The sequence below is a fragment of the Trachypithecus francoisi genome, unplaced genomic scaffold (assembly GCF_009764315.1).
Source record: "Trachypithecus francoisi isolate TF-2019V2 unplaced genomic scaffold, Tfra_2.0 Lachesis_group13, whole genome shotgun sequence".
NCBI classification, from domain to species: Eukaryota; Metazoa; Chordata; class Mammalia; order Primates; family Cercopithecidae; genus Trachypithecus; species Trachypithecus francoisi.
In genome coordinates this window covers 83,715,249-83,734,327 of record NW_022681458.1, presented here as the reverse complement: position 1 = coordinate 83,734,327, position 19,079 = coordinate 83,715,249, and the positions used below count along the sequence as shown (strand labels likewise).

Below are 19,079 nucleotides of genomic sequence, written 5' to 3'. Positions count from 1 at the left end.
AGGAGATCAAGAGCATCCTGGCTAAAAAGGTGAAACCCCATGTCTACTAAAAATACAAAAACTTAGCCGGGCATAGTCGCGGGAGCCTGTAGTCCCAGCTACTGGGGAGGCTGAGGCAGGAGAACGGCATGAACCTGGGAGTTGGAGCTTGCAGTGAGCCAAGATCATGCCACTGCACTCCAGCCTGGGCAACAGAGTGAGATTCAGTCTTGAAAAAAAAAAAAAAAAATCAGATCTCTAGTGAACTAATAGAGTGAGAACTCACCCATTACTGCTGGGAGGGTACCAAGCCATTCATAAGGGATTCACCCCCATGACCCAACACCTCCCACTAGGCCCCACCTAGTGGGGATTACATTTCCACATGAGATTTTGAAGGGCCAGACATTCAAACTCTATCAGGCATACACAACGTAAGTAAAGCAGAACTCAATATAAATCCTGTTGTGTTACTCAGGAATGAAACAGTATGTGAAGTTCGAGGATAAGTGGCCTCTGGCAGTAATCTCGGGGCTTGGTGAGTATTTGGGATGGAGAATGGCTTTAGCAGTGCGGTATCCTGTGGTTAGTTGTTGTCCCTGGGTTGGCCTCATTGCACAGCTCCGGGGCACTGTTAACATAGATGTGACATGTTCTGCATGGTGGTCCACTACTGTTGTCATTTCTCATGTTACCTTCAAGAAAGTGCTGTGAAAAAAATGTGGAGTTCTCTGTTATTATAAATTAAGAGGGTGTATTTGGATTGTTTTGAGAAAGTTTAATGTTAAAGCATTAACTGGTTGAGATTGCAGATAGCAGGGACAGTGAGACTCCTTTTAAGTGCTTTGAAGCACCTAGGGTGAGGCACTGGATCTTGGACCCTGCAGTATCTGTAGGGTGAAGTTGATCCAGAACTTCATTGTGAGAACAATCAATAGGAAAGACCATCTGACATTAGAGAGACCTGGATATGGGCAGTTGGAGCTACGTGGACAAGGGCAAGTGTGTGGCAGGTGGATGGAGCAACAACAGTGGGCATAGCTCGAGGTGCCTGAATAGGGGAAAAGTGAGACCTTCCTGGAAGAGGACTCATGAGAGCAGGAGCCTCAAGAACTTGACAGGTGTCCAGTGTGGCAGCTTGCAGGGAAACCTCTGGAAATAAAAGGAGATGGATATAAATTTGAGTTTCAAATAAATGTTTGCTGGAAAATAAAGTCTATTTTATTTTATAAAACATGTCAGAATATATGTCAAACTGAAAATGTAAAAGAAAGGGGAAAGAACCGTTCGTACTTCCACTCCCTTCAAAATAACCCATCATCTTACTGACTTCCTTTTAACTTTTGGGTCGTGTATCTTACTTATTTTTCCATTGTTATCAGACAGCATATAAAAGATTGTGTATACTAGCTTAAATGTTTTTTCTACATGTTTTTGAAAATGTTCATATGGTAAACTGATTTTTTTTTTTTAATTTCAGTTCCTTGGCAATGAAAGCAGTCATTGTGGTGTTCTGTGCTACTCTGCTTGTTTAGAGGGGTGGGTGGGGGTAAAGAGAGCTTTCCTTGCCCAGCGTCCCAGTCATGTGAAAAATGTAAGCTATTGTTAGCGAGTTCTGGCAGGCAGAATCAGTTATTGCTTTAAGGGTCTCCAGATAAAGTAAGAGATTCTTTCTGCACTGTGGGGTGAAGGATGTGGTTCAAAAAGCCCATTTCCTGAATGAGAAGGCTGTGGAAGAGGGGCAGTTGAGTGAAGTGCTGGAAGGCCAGGGTTGGGTTATAGAGTTTCTTGTATTTTTTTAAAAACCATAATGTCCCCACTGTTGAGTAGTGGATTGTTTTTTTCTCTGAAGGAACTTGTTTCTTTCAGAAGGATAAATGGGTTGTACATTTTCTGAGCTTTTGAGTATCTGAGAATGTTTTCTGGTTGATATGTATAATAGCCTGGTACAGTTTTACAAGATTTGGCCGTGCTTTTTTTCTCCCTCAAGTTTTGTAGATGTTGCTTTTTTGTTTTTCTGGTTGTTTTTGTTTGTTTGTTTTGAGACAGGGTCTCCTTTTGTTGCCCAGGCTGCAGTGCAGTGGCACAATCATGGTTCATTTCAGCCTCAACCTCCTGGGCTCAAGCGATCCTCCTATCTTTGCCTCCCATAGGGTTGGGATTACAGGTGTGAGCCACCACACCTGGTCAATGTTGCTTTTTTGATTTCTGGCTTTCGGTGTTGGAGGGGAGGGGTCAAGGGTTGTAGGTGAAATTGTGTTCCCCAGAAAGTTACTTTGAAGTCCCCAACCCTTGATATCTGTTAAAGTGATCCTGTTTGGAAATGTGCTCTTTGCAGATGTCAGGAAGTTCAGATGAAGTCATGCTAGGTTAGGGTGGGTCCTAATCTAGTATGACTGTTGTCCTTAGAGACAGACACAGAGGGAGAATGTGATGTGATGACGCAGGCAGAGATTTGAGGCATGGATCTATAATCCAAGGAATGTCAAGGATTGCTGACCACACTGGAAAGGAAGAGAACGGCATGAGCTAGATTCTCCCTGAGAACCTCCCAAGAGATCATGGCCTTGCCTAACACCTTGATGTTGGACTTGGAGCCTCCAGAAATGTGAGAAAGGAAACTTCTGTTGTTTAGGCCACACCATTTGTGGAACTTTGTTACGGCAGCCCCAGGAAACTGACACAAGAGTTCTGAGTGCAGTTGGGCTCTGGTGCCTTTCGGAGGCTCCGAGGTTTTGTTTGTATCCTAGTAAAACGCCTTTTTAATGTTTACCTAGAAGTCTGTGATAATTTTTCTTAGGTTTTTAGAAAAATTACTTTATCTTGTGCTTATTTCTTCTCAGAAAGGTTTTTGTTTCCCATATCTGTAATATTTACCCACATTGTTAAAATTTTAGCCCCTTCCCTCTGCTTCTTGGGGAAACCTTCCCGAGCTTATTCTCTTTATCATAGACTAGGTTTTCTATAGTGTCAGTTCTCCTTGACTACCTGAAATGTGGATCACGATTTCATTATTGCTTTTTAAATTTCCAGCCTTTCTTTCCTTATCTTTAATAGTCTATAGTATAGATATGTAGTATAGAATGCCTTAGTCTATAGTATAGCTCAAGCTTGTCCAACCCACGGCCTGTGGGCCACATGAGGCCCAGGACGGCTTTGAATGCGGCCCAACAAAAATTTGTAAACTTTCTTAAAACATGATGAGACTTTATTTGTAACTTTTTTTTTTTTTTTTTTAAAGCTCATCAGCTATCATTAGTGTATTTTACGTGTGGCCCAAGACAATTCTTCCAGTGCGGCCCAAGGAAGCCAAAAGATTAGACACCCCCGGTATGGACTGTCATCAGGAAAGAAACGCTCTATGAAGGGTCTAGAGGCCAGGCCATCCTATATTCTATTGATGGTGCCAGGCAGTTCACAGAGTTTTGTTCTCAGTCATCTCTGAGTGTTCAAGAAGATGTTCTCTTTCCTTTCACTAATAAGCTATGTTTTCTCAGTCCCATCATTGATTATTTTGGGTGGTGGTTGGGAGAGGCTTATAGACTGGAGTGTGGTGAGGCCACCAATTGTTTGTTCCAACAACAAAAGATCCTCTTTTGTCATCTTTAAAATTACCGGGAATTCTTCCCTTTTCTGGCAGTCTCTTCCTTTTGGTATGGTTTTTTTTTTTTTTTTTTTTTTTTTTTTTGCACTCGTGAGTTTTCTTACTTTGTACTTAGACATTTTACTAGGGTATTGGGGGAGGCCTTGCCAGGACTGCTAACCAGATGCAGTTTTAAAAAGAAACAGGAATTCATGCATTTATTGCCTGCACCCCACCTCCACCCCTCCCCGCTCCTTGAGTGGCTGTTCCCCGTCTTCTCTTTACTCCTCAATTCCTTGGTCCTGTCCTGCCTCATTTCCTTCCTTTTTAGCATCTGCTTTCTTCCTTGTTCTCCCATTACACTCCACCCCTCATGTCTCTCTTCCCCTCTTCCCTCCCCGGCGCAGACTAGATGTTTTCCTAGGGCTTTGGATTATCCATATCCCATGTGAGTGGGCATCTGCAAGTGTGCCCACACCCTGCCACCGACAGCAGAGATCACCACAATCTGGAAGATAAACAGAAGGGTGGGAAGAGAAGAAATGCCAGCTGACCCAGAGCCCATCAATGACGGGAGTGTGGCAGGCTCAGCACTGCTGTTATCCAACCTTCGGAGCAGGGCACTGGCACTCTTCTTCCTGCCATGCCCGTGTCCACTGTAGTCAGCTGCAAACAAGCTTGCCTCCGAGCAGTGCCTACACACATGTTACTTCGAGCACATGCTTTGTGGAATAGAGTTTCATTTCACCCTACTTGCCAAGTTAGGCCTTAGTAGGTGGCCCATTTATCCTAAAGATCTTAAAATCGACACATGGCTCAATCCTTGGGAATGTACATTTAAATATTTATAGGAAATGTGCACAGAGGAAAAAATTTAAACCATCTAAATGTGTGTATCTTACACCCATGCTTCAGTTGATTAGTTCCCATTCGAACTATGTTCGAACATAGTAGCCACTGCTACTGGTTGGATGTGTATCCTCCTTGAGACCCTCCATGCATGTACAAGTGTCCGTGTTTGTATAGATGTAAATGTATTGTGTGTGCATACACACATGTATAGATACACGTATATATACACATATACCCTCAAGTAATGTACATTTGGAATGGAAACTTTTATTTTAATAATCTGCATTATTTAGTACAGTAGGCCCTGTAGTTTCTTTTCCCTTTCTTGCAACCTCTTTGTCTTGGGAAGTAGCATAAGCATTCTAGATCTTTTTGACCACCTTCTTACTTCTGTGGCTCTCGGTCCTGGCTGCACAGTAAAATCACTTGGTGAGCTTTAAGGACCATCGCCTGTGCCATTTCCCCAACCAGTTAAAACAGCCTCGCTCAGCAGGGATTGGGGGTCTTTGGGAACTGCTGCTCTAATCAGGTGTAGCATCAGTCGACCTGGCAGAGCCACGGAATTCAAGCTGCAGTATGTTCCCCAGGACTGGTGGACCTGGACAAGTCTGTGCTGGCAAGGAAATGTAGAATCGCAAATTCCATGCAGATTGAAAATGAACCCTGCCAGGTTGCCTTCCACCGCAGCTAGCTCGCGACTTCACCCGTCATCGGACTAGGCAGAATGACCGGACCCAGCGCCGCTGTGCCACAGAAGCAGCAGGCCCAAATGCTGCAAGAGTTAATAAATGTCCAGTACCCATGGAGAGGAGAGGAAACTAGGGTGCTTGATGACTAAACACCTATTCTGGATCCACTTCGCTTGTATGGTGACAGCATGAGGTGTGACTGAGAGAAGATTAATGATCACTGGGCCTGGGTACCTCCCAAAAGGAGTGCTGCAGGAGTGCTGTGGAGCTAATTAACCAGCCAGCATGAAAAGTGAAAATAGACAAGGGAACAGGGTGCTTTGTTTTGTTTTGTTTTTTTCCCTCTGTGGTGGCCCAGTACTGTGTGTAGACCTACATATGCTATTTTTGGTTTTCCTTCTTAAGTATGCAAAATGACGTAATGTTGAAAGCCTCTCTCAGTAACCTTCTCCAGGGGGATCAATACTGAGACAGTGGACCCTGGATCCTACTGCCTGGGTTCAGACTCAGCTCTGACATATGCCAGAGTGACCTTGGGCAAGATACTTGATCCTTTCTGTGCCTCAGTTTCCTCATCTGAGAAGGGGGCTAATAGCAATGCCTAATTTGTGGGGTGGCTGTGAAGATTAAGTGAAATAATACATATAAAGCACCCAGAACTCTGTCCTGGCATCTAATACATCTAAAAAAACAAGCATTTATTTTAAATTGCACCCCTCTGGGAGTTTGGGGGTGGGAGTTTTTCTGAGGTCATTTATTTTTAAAGCACAGAAACTCTTGCATGCTGATATATCTTAAAAGGAAAACTTTGACAATTAGGAAATGCCAGTCTGTTTACTTATCTGTTTCAGGATAAAGCACATTTGTACGTTTGGTTCTATAATCATTGAGTATTAAGAATAAAACCATACGGACAGTATTTACTGATCTCTATTTAGATCCCACTTGGTGGATTTTTGAAGACAAGTATACGCTCTCCTATTGGCTAGGTTTCTTGTACCCTAGGGGTTAGCTGCTTTCTTGCCTCTTAGTGGTATTGTTTGAGAATTAATCATGATTGTCTGAATAAGGTTTTTGAAAATTGTTTTCTTGGATGCATTTATTTTGAAAATGCTCTGCCTGTAATTAGGAGATTCTATAAGACATAAAATGGCTTAAAGTGCTTTTAGTTGTAGCCTTCTGAAGGCTTCAAAAATGATACTGGATCTTGTGGAAGAAATCTTTCCGTTTTCTATAAATACAGCGGTGTGTGTGTGTGTATAGTTATGTGGTTATAAAACCTTACGGTGGAAAATGTTTAAGAAACATTGCACTCTTAAGGCAGAGACTGCACAAAAGATGCCCTAACACATTTAATGCCTTAGTTAAATGCATTGCTCAAGTCTCGTTTTCTGGAGCTGGATAAACAGAACATCTATCTTTTTCTATTCTAAGCTTCTATCGCCCCACCCCACCCCAGTCACTTCAGTGGCACAATAAATGGAAATCTTATTTCCTGCCTCTGCAAACCTATTTGCCTGAGTGTCTAAGTGCACCCTTGCCTTTCTCAGGCCTTCCCTTCCTGAAATATGCTTTTACTTTCATCTCCTTGCCTTCGCTGCCCTCATTTTTTAAAGCTGTCTCTAATCCTGCACTCCATGTACTTTAATCTGTGATGTTAGACGTTGCCATTCTGCATAGCTGCCTTTCAACATTCATCTCCCAGATTCATATTTTCTTCCATTTTCGAATCGAAATCCCTTTTCACAGCCTGTAATGGTAAACACATTTTAAAATAAAGAACTATTATCAAAAGCCGTTTCTGCCAATTTATAACGCCTTATTGGATGACTTTATTCCCTTTGATAATTTTGTTATCTTTGCAAACTAGGACTTTCACTTATTTGTATGCATATATATTTTTATTTATTATGAACAGAGAGGTTCTTATAGATGTCTGTGTGTCCCCTTGCCCTTTCTGGACTTTTATTTTTGGACTTAAGGGAATTGATGATTTTAAAAGAAGCAAAGGAGTGTGTGTGTATATGAGTAACAGAGACTGTATTTAACCTGCGAAGCCTGAAATATTTACTATCAGACCCTTTGCAGCAAAGTGTGCTGACTCCTTATGTATTTAAAATACTCATTAAAAATGTGTCTGTTTTGGGGATCTCTATCTTTTCCCCCAAATTAAAGCTCTTAAACATGTGAAGTGGTGAGAATGTTAGAGCCTGAGCTGACCGTTTGTGGGGAGCTGTGGTCCCTGTTCCTCGGGGTTACCTCCCAGGCCCCAGTCTCCCATCTGAGACAGTGTGATTGCATTCAATGCTGTGAGATGGAAAGCGTGTTGGGATAGGTGTGACTGTCTGTGGTATGTAAATGTTCCATGGGAAACACCTGCTAGTGAAGCTGGAGGAGGTAAATTACTGGTCATTGATAACATGGTTTTCATGCCCTGGAGAGGTTGCATTGTCCTACCTGGCATTTCTGCCTGCAGCAACAGGAAGGGTGATTGAAATGTGCTTCCCATCACTTAATCAAGGTGGGGAATAAAACAGGTCATAGTTAAAAGCAAACAGTATCTCTTCAAGGGGTAAGAAATATGTCAGCCGTGCTGCTTGTTGCAGTGAAACATCTTTAATTCCTCTTAAATGTCTTTAAGCTTCCGCTGAGGAATGTGAAATCAACTGGAGAATCTCTGGTGTCAAGTTGCCCAGAACCAATATTGTATTGTTCAAATGGATGCCCCTAAGCGATTTTCACTTTCTGCCCCTGGCGTCATTGTGATGCCCTTTGTTTGACCTTAAACTCCCTGCCCTTGTGCAGTTAAAGCTCCTGGCTCCAGAGTGCTGGATCCACCCCGCTTTGTGCTTCCTGTTCATACATAAAACTTCTCTCCCTACTTTGTACCTTTCTAATGAAGGGATACTAGAAGTTAGAGATCTTGCATTGCCTCTGAAAAACAAACCAAACAGAACAACATGTTTGGGAGTGATTATACTGAGATGGTAAAGTAAACTTGAAATGGAAACCCCCCCTCCCACTAACTCTTCTCTTAAGCCTCGTTTTATTGCAGCCTGCATAAAATCGTAGTGCTGGAGTCCAGCTGCTCCAAAGGCTGAAGGTCCTCATGCTTACAGCATGCTTTGGAAACTCATCCCCACCACATTTGCAGTTAATGAAAATATTTGCTTTGCTTGTTATAAACAAAGTTTATGGGCAGAATTTATAATTAGGAAACTCTTTAATTCTTTTTCCCTTCAGTGCCTAATTTCTCTTGTGTCATGTTGGAGAATTCTAAGTATTTAAGAAAATAAACCTTTTCTCAGTGCTGTTTACTTTATTTCTGGTGGTGGTACATGTATTTCTCCCTTCTTTTGTGTCCTCATCCAAATTAAAGGACTTGAAATCTGGGTTTTTATTTGTTTTTGTATAGGTCAGTAATACTCACGTGTGAGTAGGAGACAGTGCCTTTGTGGCCTGTCAGGCCATCTCACAGCCGTTTGACTAGCTGGGTCTGTGATTTAGGCTATGTAAGAGCAGCCACAGGGCAATGTAGCTCTCTTCAAACCACATGGAAAACCAGTGTCACCTCTTCAAGGTCCCCCACATGTCTTCTGTGTGTAATGTCCTGTGGCTGTGACCTTAGCGCTTTCCAAGTTCTGGTCTGTCTCCTGGTGTTTCTTGCCTGTACACCCAAGAGTTGGCTGATGTGATATGGTTCTTGTAAGCACAGCACCTGCTTGCATTCTCAATGTGAGAGTGAGGTGGTGATGAGAAAGCAACCATCCCTCAGCTTTTATAAGTTTGTCAAGACAGAGGGCATCCGGCCCCACCGCGAGCTGGCATCATAGTGCAGCCCAGCTCTGCCTTAAGATCTGTTTCCTCGCCAGACAGTTGAAGGGAAAGCAGCTGGGAAACCTCGTGACCTGGCTGGAAGCCTTGAGGTGGTTTCTCAAAGATTCCAGGCTCATCCACAGTGCTATAAGACTGGCCCCTGTGGTTCTGGGGATTGGTGATAATAGTATCTTACAGTGCTGACTGGTGAAAGAAGGTGGATGAAGCTTGTTGGGGGGCCCAGCTGGGGGCCATTACTGTCCACATAGACTCTAGGAGGTAAAGGCCTCTAACTCCTGCCTGCTTCTCTCCCTTGAGGACAGAACTTCGTCCTGGGCATTTGCATGAATGTCCTTATTTTTGTAACTCCAGTAAGAGATTTTTGTTTTTGTTTTTGTTTTTTTTTTTTTTTTTTTGGAGATGGAGTCTCACACTGTTGCCTGCGCTAGAGTGCAGTGGTATGCTTTCGGCTCACTGCAACCTCTGGTTCCTGGGTTCAAGCAATACTCCTGCCTCAGCCTTCTGAGTAGCTGGGATTACAGGCGCCCACCACCATGCCCAGCTAATTTTTTTTTGTATTTTTAGTAGAGATGGGGTTTCACCATGTTGGCCAGGCTGGTCTTGAACTCCTGACCTCGTGATTCGCCTGCCTCAGCTTCCCAAAGTGTTGGGATTAGAGGCGTGAGCCACTGCGCCCGGCCCTAGTGAGTTTTCTGATCTGTCTTGTTTCTTCAAATGCCTGTAATTTGGGCAGTTAGCAATAAATCTTTAGTTTCCCAAGTTTATAAAAACCGCCTCATGCATAGCTAACCCAGGAGTGACTAAAATTATCTGACTTTGCTGACATGCCCATTGTGGGACTTTTCTGTTCACTGCTCTGCTGTGAGTTCCCTTTAAAAGTAAGGCATGTGCCGGCCAGGTGCTGTGGTTCATGCCTGTAATCCCAGCACTTTGGGAGGCAGAGGCGGGCGGATCACAAGGTCAGGAGTTCGAGACCAGCCTGACCAACCTTGTGAAACCCTGTCTTTACTAAAAATACAAAGATTAGCCAGGTGTGGTGGTGTGTGCCTGTAATCCTAGCTACTCGGGAGGCTGAGGCAGGAGAATCGCTTGAACCCAGGAGGTGGAGGTTGCAGTGAGTCGAGATTGTGCTATTGCACTCCAGCCTGGGTGACAGAGCGAGACTCTGTCTCACAGAAAAGTAAGGCATGTGCCTGTCCTATATGGAGGAGGTGACTCTACTTCCCCTTGACTCCTAAGACAAAAAACAAGCATAGTGATACCACTTGAAACTTGATGGTTTGGTACGTATCCCTTTTGAGCCTTATACACAAAAATCTGCAAAATTTAGTTCCTGCCTAGTTAGGCAGCTTTCATTTTTTCTTTTTTTAAAATCTAGTCTTTGATTGTGTGTGTGTGTGTGTGTGTGTGTGTGTGTGTGTGTGTGTTTTGGTTTGTTTTTGGAGCCAGGAAGGCATGGCAAGGAGTGGTTGGATAGCTTTTGTCACAGAGACTGGTGTTCTTCTGGGAAAGTGTATGCGTCTTTCAAATTCTGCTGTGTGTGACTTAGAGTTTGAAGATGCTTTTTAAGAAGCAGATAATGACTTACATTCTTTCCCTGCACATCCTTAGTTCCATCTTAGTACATGCTAAGGAGCGGGAAAGGTAATTGGTGGGGAGAGGCAATCGGAGGAAAATGTGTTATCTGAATACATGAAGACTGGCTATATTTTTTTTTTGGGCGGGGGAGACTAGTTCCAGCCAAGATACTCTTTCTTGTGTATTTTTTTTTAACATTGTGATTACATCCTCTCTGCTGCTTGAGGTTTTGCCTGCCCTAGAATGTTGTTAGAGATGCTTGTTCCCTGGTGCCACAAAGAAATAGCACTTGAATATAAATTTGATTATCTCAGCAAGGCAATTTTTACTTTCTGCAGAAAGGGTGCTGCTCATCACAGATGGAACAATGGTGAGAGGGCACCTGGGCGGGAGAGGGGCAGGAGTTCTTATTCCTGACACAGGTAGCCCCTACTGCTGTGTCATCCCCCTATTGGTTAGGGTTGGACCACACAGTCTAAGCTAATTCTGATGGACTATTTTAAAGGCAGCAGGGGTATGAGCCAGAATGGTGGGGTAAGTAGTTTAGTGGGAAGGATGGTTAGGAACAGGTAACTAAAGGTGACTTAGGTCAGAGCAGGTGACCGGGATGAGTCAGGACAGAGCAGGTGACCAGGGAACAGGTGTGAACTACTAATTAGGATTGGCAGGAAAGTTGTTTACTGAAACTAGATGCAAAAAGCCAAAGAGAACCAGGAAGTTAAACTTTAAAATGGAGAATCAAAGAATAAGAGAGCTGAACATACTGACATACTGATTCTTTGAAGAGAAACTTGGGGTTCACCATATTTAACAATGTTTAATTTCATAATAGTAAGCTTGTTTGTCCCCAAACTTGTTTAGGGGCGGAGTGTCAAGCGGAAGCTGCCTAATAAGTGAGGAATGTTTCCAGTCTCGTGACTGGTTTGGGGCTGTTTGAGTTTTAGGAGTGTGGCCCTGTGTCATGGGGAGTGTTGAGTAGATGGGATGAGAGAACCAAGGGATGGTGCTGGGGAGGAATGTGGATGTAGGGTAGACTCTCCCTTAGACTTTTCTTATTAGAGAGGAGCAGTGGAGGCCCGGGAGTTCTGGAAGGGTTGGCATCTGAATCTGTTTTACTGATACCCATGTAAGGCTAGTAAGCCATCTCCTTTTCCTTTTCTGAAATCAAAGCTTCTTGTGGATCATTCATACTTGACCTTGATCTAATCCCAGATCAGTGGCTTCCTGGATCCTTTGTTAGGTATTGAAACCATATCAGGGTAGTGCAGAAAGGCATATGGAGCAGAGTGCACTGATGCTTGAGTTTTCCCTTGTAGGGTAAAACGTTTCAAGAGTAGTGGGGGAAAAGTCATTTTAAAAAATTCAATACACACATCTGATATATGGGAATTATGTTCTGAGAATATAGTTTATAGGAATTAAATTTGCATCAACTTGTAATGAATGGATGGTTTAACCTAAGTATTCCCTCTCTACTCTAGGAGGTGACTTTGGTCCAGAGACTTCTCCAGTCCTGCCCCTTGACCATGGTGCTGACTCTCCTGTGAGCAGTCTTCCCGCAGCAGAGGACACCTATAGGGTGAGCTTGGCCAAAGGTGTCTCGATGTCTCTGCCTTCATCACCTTTGCTGCCTCGACAGTCTCACTTGGTGCAATCAAGAGCAAACAAAAAATCCCCAGGTAAACAGGGAACAAAGGAGCTGCCTTAGTTATATATGTAGTACATGTGTTGAAAATAAGCAAACTTAGTGCCCATGAGAAATCTTCTGGGAGAACATTTTTTCTTTGTCATAGTATCTTGAGAAGAAAGAAATCTTTTTTTTTATAATTTAAGGAAAAAGTATGGTTTTAATAGATTCATTCTGTTTGGACTGCCAGGCTAGATTTTTATAAAGATTTAAGATTTTGTTATCAGTACTGATGTTAACCAGCAATTTTATTGTTTTCTTGCTGATGAATTAAGGAGCACTATACAGTTATGGCACCGAATAATGATATTTCTTTCCATCAATGACAAACTGCATGGATGACAGTGGTCCCATGAGGTTGTAATACTGTGTTTTTACTGTGCCTTTTCTATGTTTAGATACACGGATCCTTGCCACTGCGTTAATAGTTGCCTACAGCATTCAGTATAGTCACATGCTATACAGATTTGTAGCCTAGGAGCAATAGGCTATGCCACAGAGCCTAGGTGTGTAGTAGGCTGTGTCACCTTGATTTTGAAAGTACACTTGAGATGTTCGCACAATGACAAAATCACCTAACGATGCCTGTCTCAGAACGTATCCCCATCATTAAATGACACATGACTGTAATCCAAACTCACACGTGGTGGGTTTAAAGGTTATGGATGTAGGCAAATGTCATCTGACGATAGTCTGTTTATTACTACCTAGTATTATATACTGATGTATTTTATTTGATTACATCATCTAGCATTTGAACAGCTATAAAGTTTGTTTGGAAAACTCAGACTTGTAAAGGGGTAAGGGAAAGGGACTTTGGATTATTCCTGTTATACTTTGAAAGTATTTTGGCTTCCCTCTATCAATGTTTTACACTTAACATTACCCCCAAAAACACAAACAGAACTTTGAGAGGTTATGATTCACATGTGAGGAAAGCCTTTCTAAAATGCTGATACCTTGAGTTTTAAAAGTTCTTGGATTTTTTTTTTTTTAAGGTTTGTGGAGTGTTTACAAAAGGCAGGATAATTTGGGGCCCAGTTGATCATACGCCAGTGTAGGGTTTCTTCTCAATTACATGTAAACATATTCAGAATCTATCCAAAATGTGCCTAGGGCTGTGAAATTGGTATCTGTTTCTCTGATTTCCTGGTAATATTTGTATTACTTGAGATGACATATGCCGACTCATTTAGTAGATCTTTGAGGTTTATGTGTGGGTAAATTAGGAGGGCATCCTTAAAGGCTCTGAATGCTAGAAACGGTGCTCTGAATTGATGAGGGTCCAAAATCTTTTATTGTTGCAGAATTTTCTGGTTTAGGACAACATTGTTTATAATCCATTAATTAGCTGGAACTCAGGAACCTTTTTGGTATGAAGTAATTTCCTGTGCCAAGGAATTTGACCTGTTTATCAGTATTTGGGGAAATTCCTGGAATGTCCGTCCTTCCTTCTTTGCCCTGCCTCACTGCTGTATCTCTTTGTCACATTTCTTCTCTTCCTTCAAATCATAGTTCCCACACTGCCTGTCATACTGGGTTATCCTGATTGGAATTACTCTTTCCGAAAAGTATGCATAGTATTTTACTTTTTCTTTATTATCAGGTATGTCATTTGTCTTTTTCCCCTGAATTAGTGTGTATATTGACAAAAACAAAAAACAAAAAAACACTTTGCTTGGCTACACTTTAGTCACGCTCCTGAACTTCCTCCTAGGTCCGTGTGTGTGTGTGCACACGCACTTTCTTTTAAAATCCAGGTTTAGCTAAGAAGCGTGCTACTGAGTTTAGCAAGAACGCCTCCCCACCCCACCCAAATCTGATTAGATTCCTCATCCTCCACCATCTTCCAGGCGACGTCTGGTCACCCTGACCTGTCTTTAACAAGAATTGCCTTCCTACCCCTGATGTTTCCTCTTAGTAATTTTTCATGCACCGATCCCTACCTTGTTCCTTGGCTATAAATTCTCGCTTTCCCATGCTGTATTTGGAGTTGAGCTCAATCTTTCCCTACCTGCAAAATCCCACTGCAGTGGTCCCTATATGTGTTAAGATGGTCCTGAATAGTCTGCCCTACTATGCTTTAAAAAGTGTCACTGAGTAGTTTTTTCTTCTTGAAAACATGATGTGCTTCCTGTGTCTGATGCTTGAGGACAAACAAGATGTCTTATACCTCATCTCTATAAAATAGATAATAGAGATAATTCAGAAACTATCGATATTCTTAAGGGATCTCTGTTGAAGGTAATGCCAAGTGCAGAGATTTCTGGACAGTTTGCCTACCTATATAGTCTGTGCTACTGCAAATGAATTAATATTGCTTGGGCGTTAGGACTGGGGAACACCTGAGAGACTTCAGGGAAGACTGCACTTCAGATATAATTTTATTGACAAATTCAGTGTTTTAGTGGGACTTCAGGTAGGATTGAATGGCATGGCAAGCCTCGAGAGTGTGGCTACCCAGAAAGGTTTCATGGAGGTTACAGGCATGGAGGCAGAAGAATCCCTGATAAGGCCGTGTCTCCTAGTGTGTAGACATTAGTTGTTTTCTTTAAAGAAAATATCAAGTTTTTCTCCGTAGGAATGAAATTTATTTTTGCTGAATTCTTTGCAAGGCCTTAGAATAGAAGGAGGTTAGTAGTTCTGAAACATACAAGCTTTTAATGGATTTGGGATGTTCTCTCTATTAAATGTTTTTGGTCCAAATGATAATTAAATAAACTAAGCAGATACATCTCTAACAGAGCAGTGCTTGTTCACTGCCCAAATTTGTACAGCAAATTAGTGTCTCACAGTGGTAATTTGGCTTCATTATCTTGGTAATTTTAATTGGAAAAGTTTAGGGCAGGGATGCTGTTTGAAAATGGCAGTGACTCAGTACATCAAATAATGAACAATTTTTTTTTCAGTGTGTAACACAGATTTCTGCTTAAACCATATTGTTGGTAAAAGTATCCAGAGCTCTAATATTCTACCTGCCTGGTTTTAATTAAAAAAAGAAAAGAAAAGAAAAGCTGACATACGGTTGTGAATGTGCACTGGATTTAAAAAGACTCATGTATTTTAAAAGCTAGCACTGTTGCTGCTAATGATGGAGTCAGTACAGTGTGTCTGCAGCACTCAGAGGTATGGAGCCACTCCCCTCCTCTCTTTCCAGCCCGGCCCCACAGTGGCTCATGCTCCAGGGTTGTGCCATCGTTCAGACCCATGCTCTGAAATTACCTTGATGACTTCTGTTCTGATTTGTAAGACACCCCCCACCCCCACCAAGTCCTCTCTTGTTTAAGGCTAAAAAGCAAAAACAAAAAAATCAAACTTGTTTCACTTGTTTGTATAGAAATTCTTCATTAATTGATGCTAATTCAGAAACTGTTAGGGACTGGAACAATTATTCTTGCAAGGATCAAATACTCCAAACCCCTGTAAGTAGACACTCTGAACAACACAGCCTGTATTAATAAAAATATGTATGTTAATGCAATTGATGATTACTTCCTGGATCTTGGGAACTGTGGGCCAGAGATAATTTAATTAACCTTGTGATAATGTGTGACCCTGCATGTTACATGATTGCGTTTCTTACTTCCCATTCATATTGAAGTTACTATTTTTATTTACTCTTCTGCCACCTTCCTCCATTTATTTGTCTTTTTTTTCGTTGTTAGAAGACTGTTTTCTGAGTATTGTTTCAAAACTTTTGTTTTTAATGGTAAATATATTTTCTGTTAATGAAAACAAGGACCAGCATCCATTAAAGTACTTCTGTGGCAGTTGCAAGTCTTTTTGGATTAAAATTCATCTATATTTGTAACGTGTGCTGTTGTTTTCCAGAGAAGAGAAAAGCTCATTTCCTATGATTTATTAGTAATATCATTAGATACTTTATAAAGTATCTGCATTTATTTTCCCAGATCACTCTGGGCCCATTATCAAACAATCAAAACATCATGCATAAATGAGAAGCAACGCTTTGAAATGTTGTGATGGAGTAAGACAGCAGATGGTGACAAGTGGGTGTTCCTGGCCTACCCCATGTATGGGGACACTGGAGAGTGCCGGCCACTTCCTCTTCTGCCGGTTCTGGTTCCACTTCTGTCCCACAGTGGACAGAGCTGATGTCGCAGTTCTGAAAACTTCTCTGCCTCTGTTTTGTTAAGGGAAAAACCGCAAAATTGACAGCCTGTATAGTAGAAGCCATATTGTCTCTTTGATTCTTGGACCATGAGTTAATGTCTGCGAAGGCACTCCCTTCCCCAACCCGCAAGTATTTCATATAGAAAACCTGGAAATCCCATCGATAAAGAACTACTGTGAACATTTTTTCTTCTAGTCTTTTGAAAAACATCTGCTCCATCTAAACCTGAGACCACATTATGTAACCCTCTTGTGTGCTGCTTGTGTCACTTAAGTTTATTGTTTTGAGACAAGGTCTTGCTCTGTCACCCAGGCTGGAGTGCAGCGGTGCTCTCAAGGCTCTCTATAGCCTCAACCTCCTGGGCTCAAGCGATCCTCCTACCTTAGCCTCGAGTAGCTGGGACCACAGGCATGCACCACCATGCCCAGCTAATTTTTTCTTTTTTTTTTTTTCCTAGAGATGAGGTTTTCACCATGTTGCCTGGTTTTGTCTTGAACTCCGGGCCTCAACTGATCCTCCTATCTTGGCCTCCCAAAGTGCTGGGATTACAGGCATGAGCCACGGCACCCAGCTCTCACTTAATATTTTATCATGAGCAATTTCCATTTTACTTGAAGAGCTTGATATTTGTTGTCCATTGTTTCAATATCTTATAATTGATTTTTAAACATTTCTGATTGTTGGATATTCACTGTTTTTCCTTTTTTTTTTTTTTTTTTTTTTTTTTAGACGGAGTCTCACTCTATTGCCTAGGCTGGAGTGCAGTGGCGTTATCTGGGCTCACTGCAAGCTCCACCTCCACCATATATAGATTGAGCACAGCTTCATTGTTTTAAGGCTATCAGTCATGTATGTTATATATAAAAAAACTGTTTCTGACTCATTTTCCATCTAATTAGGTTACAGTGTTTTATGACTCACAGAAGTTTTTCATTTTCTCCAGTCAAATAATGTGTAATAGCTGTAAATAATGTGAGTGAGGTTCACACCATTCTCCTGCCTCAGCCTCCCGAGTAGCTGGGACTACAGGCACCTGCCACCATGCCTGGCTAATTTTTTGTATTTTTAGTAGAGGTGGGGTTTCACCGTGTTAGCCATGATGGTCTTGATCTCCTGACCTCATGATCCACCTGCCTCAGCCTCCCAAAGTGCTGGGATTGCAGGCATGAGCCACCCATCCCGGCCAGATACTTACTTAAAAAAAAAGAAAAAAAAGTTTTTTAGCATGTTATCATTTGTTTTCGCTATTCCTGGTGTGAATATTTTTAATTATGGTGAAATACATATAACAAAATTGACCATCTTAACCATTTAAATGTACAGTTCAGTATGTTCTTATACAATCTGAGTTGTTAGAACTCCCAATAGGAATACTTTTGTCCAGTGATATTTACAAACATCTCTGATATCTCCTTGGGGTAGCAGGTTCCCAGCAGTGGAATTGTTGAACTAAATGGCCTGCATTTATAAAGAGTCTTGATACATAGTGCCCAGTTTCTTTCCAGAAAGGCTGTATTGATTTCATATTCCCCCCAGCATTCTTTGAGTGGCTGCTTTTTTGAAGTTCACATCTTCTGGGAACAGCTTAAATGGATGGTGCTTTGTGCGGCCTGTGGACTACTGACAATTTTAAGAGGCTGGGAGACGTCATTCTGTAGCTGCCTTCTTTAGAACTTCCCTTCTGTCTGCACTTCTCAGACAATTTTCATTTTCTTCCTTTCTGTGAGATTGTGTCGGGAATTTTGACAGCTGAGCCAGATCAAGTTCATGGTCAGAAAAACATTCAGTTGGCTTCCAGTTTCAGCTGCGTGGTGAGGATCCTAGAGATCATGGAGGATCACAGGCATGCTGGAGTTGGAGAGGCCTCCAGAGGACATCCTGTCCAGGCCTCTTTGCAGATGCAGAAGCAAAGACCCCTTGGTCATTAGGGAACTTGTCCAGAATTCATGCAAGTTATCGGTAGAGCCTGATCCTCCACACTGTCCCCAGCATATTCTCTTTTGTCAGCCAGCCTGTGTCGATGTTATGCCTGTACGTTGTTGGCATGTGAGCTGCAAATAATGTGAGTGTGTTCTGATTTCATAGATGGGGTGGGGGTGTGGGCAGGAGGAGGGCATGGGTTTAAAGCCTTACATGCATCTGTGAGGCTGCTTCTTGGAGGATGGAGAATAACACACACCATTCATAGTCCCTTTTCTTCTTGTAGAGCCAGCTGGTTCTAGTCCTTGCTTCCACTGCTGAGTGGTTGGGACCACAGTTGACATCTAACCTTGAGCAAGGACAGTTCCTCCTGCTGGGGTGAATAGGAAAGCATTCTTTGTTTCCTCCTGGAAACTTGTTATATGATGGCCTTCTTACTGGGTGTCCAGCTGTGAACGTGACACACAGATTTTCTGTTGTACTTGAATGTGTGTTCATACATAGAACCAGTGTGCGTGCATTTGCTCTACTTTGAGTCCATTTATTCCCCTGCCAGTGAGTCTGGGTTCACCTGTATACAATTTGGATATACTCTGGAGTCAGTCCAGTAATTTAAAGGGGTTCTGATGATGCCCAGCTCCTACCTTCAGAGACTCGGATTAAATGCATGTGAAGTATGGTCTGGATGTTGGGATTTTTAAAAAGACTTCCTTGGTGATTCTAATATGTAACAAAGTTTGAGAATTACTGATAAATAATATGTGATTATGTCATATAATTGCATTTCCATGAGTACAAATATATGTGTATATATCCTTA

The 19,079-nt window shown here is 42.1% G+C and overlaps 1 protein-coding gene across 16 annotated transcripts in view; it reads left to right on the top strand.

Moving 5' to 3' along the window:
- TANC1 (tetratricopeptide repeat, ankyrin repeat and coiled-coil containing 1) overlaps nucleotides 1-19,079 on the top strand; it is a 273,836-nt gene that overhangs the window by 125,246 nt on the left and 129,511 nt on the right. For 15 of the 16 annotated variants that reach the window (XM_033231382.1, XM_033231392.1, XM_033231391.1 and 12 more), the window contains one exon: nucleotides 12,000-12,197. In XM_033231382.1, coding sequence (XP_033087273.1) covers nucleotides 12,000-12,197 — 198 coding nt within the window. Of the gene's footprint in view, nucleotides 1-11,999; nucleotides 12,198-19,079 lie in introns of those variants that run through there. The other variant, XM_033231397.1, reaches the window with a different exon arrangement.